This window comes from Manis javanica, chromosome 14 (assembly GCF_040802235.1).
Source record: "Manis javanica isolate MJ-LG chromosome 14, MJ_LKY, whole genome shotgun sequence".
NCBI classification, from domain to species: domain Eukaryota; kingdom Metazoa; phylum Chordata; class Mammalia; order Pholidota; family Manidae; genus Manis; species Manis javanica.
In genome coordinates this window covers 30561557-30568664 of record NC_133169.1, presented here as the reverse complement: position 1 = coordinate 30568664, position 7108 = coordinate 30561557, and the positions used below count along the sequence as shown (strand labels likewise).

The 7108-nt window shown below is 38.7% G+C and overlaps 1 protein-coding gene across 1 annotated transcript; it reads right to left on the bottom strand.

Moving 5' to 3' along the window:
* Window positions 1-4729: 4729 nt before the first annotated feature.
* On the bottom strand, window positions 4730-5665 carry LOC118970621 (olfactory receptor 14C36-like). The gene has a single exon (XM_037008852.2). It carries the CDS (start codon window positions 5663-5665, stop codon window positions 4730-4732), a length of 936 nt encoding a protein of 311 aa, XP_036864747.2.
* Between the last annotated feature and the right edge of the window lie 1443 nt (window positions 5666-7108).

Genomic DNA, 7108 nt, shown 5'->3' with positions numbered 1-7108 from the left:
CGTCACGGTAACCACCTTTGACCAGGGTCTTCACACTCCCATGTACTTCTTCCTCAGGAATCTGTCCGTCCTGGACATGCGCTACATTTCTGTCACTGTGCCCAAGGCATGTGTCGTCTTCCTGCTGGACAGTAGGGTGATCTCCGTAGCTGGATGTGCAGCTCAGGTCTTCCTGGTGCTTGTCTTCGCTTTACCAGAGCTGCTGTTTCTCACGTCATGGCCCGGGACCGCTGTGTGGCCGTCTGCCTGCCCCTCTGCTACCCTGCAGTCATGAACCCTCAGGTCTGTGTCCAGATGAACCTGGCCTCCATCCTCAGTGCTGTGGTCAACTCAGGGTTACACACTGGCAACACATTCCGGCCGTCCTTCTGTCAGTCCAACGTGGTCCACCAGTTCTTCCGTGACATCCCCTCCCTGCTGAGGCTCTCCTGCTCTGACACCTTCAGCAATGAAATCGCCATTTTTGTCTGTTCTGTGGTGATTGCGGGTGGCTGCTTTGCCTTCATCGCTGTGTCTTATGTTCACATATTTGCTACTGTGCTCAGGGCTCCAACCGGAAGAGAGCGAGGAAAGGCCTTTTCCGCCTGTGTCCCTCACACCCTTGTGGTAACAGTGTCTGACAGCTCAGCCGCTGCCGTGCGTGTGAAGCCAAGCTCCACCCCACCCACAATTCAGGACACGGTCACATCCATGCTCTACAGTATAGTCCCTCCCCTCTCGAACCCTGTTATTTATAGTCTTAGAAATCAGCAGACAAAGGAGGCTGTACAGAGAACTATGAGAAGGTTTTATTAAGAAGATTATCATTATTTCAATGCATTTCCTCTTTGATGAGGTGAGTTGAAAATGCTTCAAGATTAGTTTTCTTGTCTATTTCCAACTTTAAGGGCTTGATTTATTTGTAAGTGACAATCATTATATCATCTCAATATAGAAAAATATATAATTGTTTTTTCTCTCCAAAAACACACATTCCCTCATTCCTGGAACATCACTGCTAAAGACTGCTATTGTTTGTTAAATATTTACCTTTTCAATTTTTCCCCTTTAGATATAGTAAGTTTTAGAACAGATAAATTGTATATTAACTTTTATCTCTTTGCAATTATGAATTAATCATTTATTCATCCTATATTTTAAATATTCCTTAAAATTCATAAAACATGTAAACTGGTAAAAAAATAACACTAAAATATAATTTTTAATAATTAGGTGAATAGGTGAAACAGGGGATTTAGGGCAGTGGAAAACTATACATGATACTGCAAAGTGAATTCATGACATATGAGCTTATTAAGACTCAACTGTAAAATACAAAGAGCAAAATCTAATGTAAACTGCAGGTTTTTGTTAATGTATCATTATTGGTTCATCAATTATAACAAATTTACTATCCCATGAGAATGGGATAGAATTGCATTTGTTTGTGTCTCCTTCAATTTCTTTCATCAGGGTCTTACAGTTTTTAGAGTACAGTTCTTTCACCTCTTTGGTTAGTTTTATTCCTACATATTTTCTCCTTTTTTGGATACAATTTTCAATGGAATATTTTCCTGATTTCTGTTTGTGCTAGTTCATTGAGTACATAGCAATGCAACAAATTTCTGTATATTAATTTTGTATCCTGCAACTTTGCTAAATCCAGTTATTAGTTCTAATAGTTTTTTTGTGGACTCTAGGTTTTTCTGTCTACAATATCATGTCATCTGCAAATAGTAACAGTTTAACTTCTTCCTTGCCAATTTGGATGCCTTTTATTTATTTTTCTTGTCTGACTGCCATGGCTAGGACTTCCAGTATTATGTTGAATAAAAGTGGTAGAGTGGGCATCCCTCTCTTGTTCCTGATCTGAGAGGAAAAGTTTTTAGCTTTTCACCATTGAGTATAATTTTAGCTTTGGCTTTATTATATGGCTTTTAATATTTGGAAGTATGTTTTCTCTATAACCCTTTGTTGAAAGTGTTTTTCATGAATGGATGTTGAATCCTGTCAAATGTTTTCTCAGCATCTATTGGGATGCTCACATAGTTTTTATCCTTCCTTTTGTTAATGTGGTTTTTCACAGTGATAGATATATGAATATTATACTGTCCTTGAATCCCTGGAATAAGTCTCAATTGATTGTGATGGATGATCATTTTCATGTATTTTTTAAATTGTTTGCCCAAAGCAATTTACAGATTCAATGCAATTTCTCTCAAAATACCAATGGCATTTTTCAATGAACTAGATTGAATAATTCTAAAATTTACTTGGAACTACAAAAGATCCAAAACAACCAAGGGAATCTTGGGAACGAAAAATAGAGCTCCCTGATATCAAGCTACAGTAATCGTAACAGTGTGGTGCTGACACAAGAACGGACCCATAGGTCAGTGGAGCAGAATGGAGACCCCAGAAAAAATAAACTCACAAATGTATGGTTAGCTAATACACGACAAAGGAGGAAAGAATGTACAATTGAGTAAAAAGAGACTCTTTAATAGTTGGTATTTGGAAAACTGGACAGTTACAAGTAAGAGAAGGAAACTGGATTACTGTCTAATACCATACACTAAAAACTTAAATATAAGACATGAGATATCATCCCCTTATCCTATGTAAAGTACTGATGGCTGTTTATTGATGTTCTCCTTGTATAACATTTCTTATTCTTTATGTATTCATTGCCATAGTTTCACTTTTTATGATTTCATGCAAACTAATGTCTAATTTCTACTCTATCATTAATTCCAGTCAGTGTAATTTTTATCACAAATAGTGAATATTTTCAAATCTTTAGGAGTTACTCAAAGGACTTTTTATATCCCCCATATATCTGCATTACTTTCAGAAAACATGTCAGAGTTATTTTTGCATTTCTTTGGATTTGCTTGCCTGTTAATGCTAATATCTGCTTAAGTTGGATCAGTCTAGGTTAATTTTTTCTTTGTTATTTCTTGGTATTTCCTTTTTTTTTTTGTGTGTGTGTGTGTGTGCATGACTTTTAATCCCTAATTGGATTCCAGATATTGTGAGTTTACCTAATTTGATGCTGATACTTCGTGTTCACATTGATTAGATTCATAATTATGATTTTGGAAACATTTTGTTGCTTTAGGTCTTTCAAGATTTTTGTCCAGGACCTGATTCTAGATCTGATTTTTATTAGTAACCGAAAAAATTCCTTCCAAGATGATGAGCATTTCCATTCTAAAACTATTGGGTATAGACATTCTTTTGGACATTGTGAATATATGTTCCTCTTCTTTTTGATTACATTTTTTTTTCATTTGGATTGGGTAGTTTCTTCAGGTGTGCACAGAACACACTGTGGAAAGCTGCAGAGAAATCTGCAGATTTCCAGATCTCTTCTCATGGACAGCTCATTCCTCTGATATTCTGTGCTGTAAGTCACCCACCAGTGTCCCCGAATCTCATTCCCATGTCCTTGTACCAGGGGTCCCACTGGCTGTCACCAGGCCCCCCTCGAGCTGGAGTACGGCCCTGCAGGAGGCTCCTCTGTTAACATTCATGCTTTTATGTCAACACTTTGCCCTTAGTGGGGCTGTAATATAAGGACTCAGTTGGCAGGCAGCATTAATCATGAGACGCCACTTATGATATTAGGTAATAAAGGGTTCTGGCTTCCCTCCTGACTGCCCCGTTACACAGGTCCTCTCACCCCTTCAGTAGCTCGTGCTGAGGTAAGTCATCTGCCATGCTGAGGGAATCTCCCATGGCTGGGCCCACGTGGCTAGGTCCTGTGACCTCACACCACTACGTAGTGAGTTTGAAGGGAGATTCCCCATCACCGTTTATGGCTTCAGGCGGAATTAAAATGCTTTCCAAAACCTTGACAGCAAGCAAATGAGAAGCCTTGTTAGAGACACTGTGATAAGTCTCCTGTACTCCTGACTCACAGAAACCATGAAATTTTACATATTCATTGTTTGAACTGAACTTTCTGTTCTCTGAGGGAATTTATTAAGCAGAATTTATATTTACTATCATTTTTGGTACCTGAGGTGGGATGATGCTATAATAATAATAAAAAAGATTGCCTTTAGAATACTGAGATTGTGAGGAAACTTGACAGAAGTGGAAAGTGCCTGGCATTAATGGAAGTCTCATGGTGTTTCTTGAGGCTGCCACTGGGCCTGGGGGAAAGTAAGGAGGAGCTTGTCAGGAACTTCAGGAGGGGTGATGTTCTATGTTGTGGAAGAAATTTAGAACACTTTTTTCTGCAGTAATGTGGACAGTAGAAAATAGATTCTGTGAACAGTGTGATGTAGCTAAATTGACATTCACATTAGATATTGAAGACACTCCTTTTTTCTTCATGCTTGATTATGGTAAAATGAAAGAGGTCAGAGATAAATTGAAAGGAGTAGTATTAAAATAAATAACTCAGAACTTACTACTTTAATAATTATTAGCCTCTCCACATCAAATTTGACTACAATTAATGTTGCCCTTGAACAATAATATAAATAAGAGAACATCTAGGAAATGCAATCTTCTGGAATAAAACTCATAGAAACAGTGAGTAAAAGACCCGCCAGGACTGTCAACACCTTAAGGATTGCATCACTGAACCCAAGTTATGTTCCATGGATCCATCCTCTCATGTTAAAGAACACAAGGCATCTTGGAAAAAAAAGTCAGACTAGTGTGTACAACACATACAGCACTGTATTTATAGAAGTCTGAATCTCACTGAGTGACAGTGGAAAAGTCTGAAGTAGCTTCATAATTTTCCTGAAGAAGTCTTTCTTAATACTACTTTCGTCAGAGCTCCCTTTACCTGTTTGTTTCTAAGGCTGTAGATGATAGGATTCAAGAATGGGGGAACAATGGTATAAAGTACAGAAAGAATCATGTCCAGAACTGTGTCAGAGGCTCCTGAAGGCCTTAGGTACACACAGCTGCCAGAACCGAGGAAGACAGAGAACACAAGGAGGTGAGGGATACACGTGGAGAAGGCCTTGCCTCGTTCTCTGGTCGGAAACTTGAGCACAGTGGAAAATATACTAAGGTATGACGTGGCAATGAAGATAAAGCAGCCACCACCAACCCCCATGGCAAAGATAAGAATTAAGAGCTCATTGCTGAAGGTGTCAGAGCAGGAGAGGCTCAGCAGAGAGGGGATGTCACAGAAGAACTGATGGACCACATTGGACTGACAGAAGGACAGCCGGAATGTGTTCCCTGTGTGCACCCCTGCATAGATGAGGCCACTGAGCAGGGAGACCAGTGTTGTCCAGACACAGAACTGGTGGTTCATGATGATGGGGTAGTGGAGGGGTTGGCAGATGGCCACATAGCAGTCACGGGCCATGATGGTGAGGAACAACAGTTCTGAGGTAGCAAACAAAACCACAAAGAAGGTCTGAGCTGCACAGCCAGCCACTGAAATGGTCCTGTTGTCAGTGAGGGAGTTGACACAAGCATTGGGGACAGTGACAGAAACGTAGCACATATCTACGATGGACAGATTCCTGAGGAAGAAGTACATGGGTGTGTGAAGGTTCTGGTCCAGAGTGGTGGCAGAGATGATGAGAAGATTCCCTAACAGGGTGGCCAAGTACATCAGTAGGAATAACAGGGCATGTAGGACCCTTAACTCCAGCACTTCAGCAAAGCCCATGAGGAGAAACTCAGTCACCATGGTGGAATTGGCCATTTCTGGAAATGCTGGTTGACCAGGAAGGCAAAAGAGAAAAGCCATGGAAGATGTGAAAAAGAAGAAAGAGTTAGCTTAATTTCTTTCACAGCTTATTTTTTATCTTAAAAGTTTGGCCTTTGTATTTTGAAACTTTCCACCATTGTTCTTTTCATGTGCTTCTTTCTCTCTATAAGCTTATTACCACTCTGGAGTACAAAAAAAGATAAAAAGTTCTAGAAAGTGGGCTTTTAAATTCTAGTATTTCAATGTAATACATAGAACTGCTACTTTCTGGTCTCAATAATTTTGAATTCTTGAGGTTTACTGCCTTAAATAGGATTAACTTAAGTGACATACATAAAATTCTTGGTAGTGATAAATTCTCAGTGAGAGTTGTTAATTTTCATTAGATGTTGGACAACATATTTTGCCTGGGTATTGGTACAAAATGGAAATTTGACTCCTTGCCCTTCAGTCTGTGGAGCAGTAAAAACGCATGATTGCTTTGCATTTGTCTTTACAACATAAGTGCAGAAAATGAGTTAAGAGTTTCTATGCTTTTGTAAAAAAAGTTGACATGTCCATGACTAGCAACAGATTTGTGTATTGTATAGTTTTCACTTATTATTTTTCCAGAAAACCATTTATTTCAATTTTTGAGAAGATTACAAAAGTTTGGAGAAACATAAAATTGCTCTTCACAGCATGTTCAAGAGGAATTTGTCTCATTGATGTGAGCCTTGGAAGGGAAGATTTCCATGTGGTCAATTTTTTTTCCTTAAAAGAAATTTAATTTCTTAAAATAACACTGTTTTCTTAAGTTGCTATTAATTGTGGTATGGATCTATCACAGAAACTCATGTAAGATATTAAGATAAAAGATTAGCATGTTTATCACCACCTCTCTGTTTGAAAGCCCTGCTTCTCCACAACATACTAAAATTTAACTATCCACCCTTTAAGTACTGTGTTTTAATTCCCTGCCTGCTGTTGCCCAAATGCCACACTTGCCACCATCATCATATCACCATATTCAGTGTCAGCCGGGATCCAAACTATGATTAGATAGGTTTCTTACATAGGAAATTATTCATGACCTTGTTGTATTTCAATATCTACTTTAATATTAACAACTTGTTAATGGAGAGACAGTCTTAAAAATACTAAGGAAACTTTTACATCCAAAGAAGTCTAAGTCTAAGCATTAGCTTAACCTGTCACTGACTCTGAAAGCTCAAATCATGACTATTCCATAGTTGCCACCTTGGGGAGTGCTAGACCTTTTACAACACTGACATTTCCCCAAAAATGCATATAAATCAGTGGCTTTAGGTCGTCTACATTTTACCCTTTTTCTCCTATACTGGCATATTATTATGGGTCTTTAAAAGGCTATTCTTTGTATTCTTTGTATCCATCTTCTCTCATGAGAGAAGGCTGAGCCACCTTCCGTTTTTGCAG

Excerpts from the sequence above, each read along its gene's own strand:
- LOC118970621 (XM_037008852.2), bottom strand. The coding sequence starts at position 5,665 with ATGGCCAATTCCACCATGGTGACTGAGTTTCTCCTCATGGGCTTTGCT.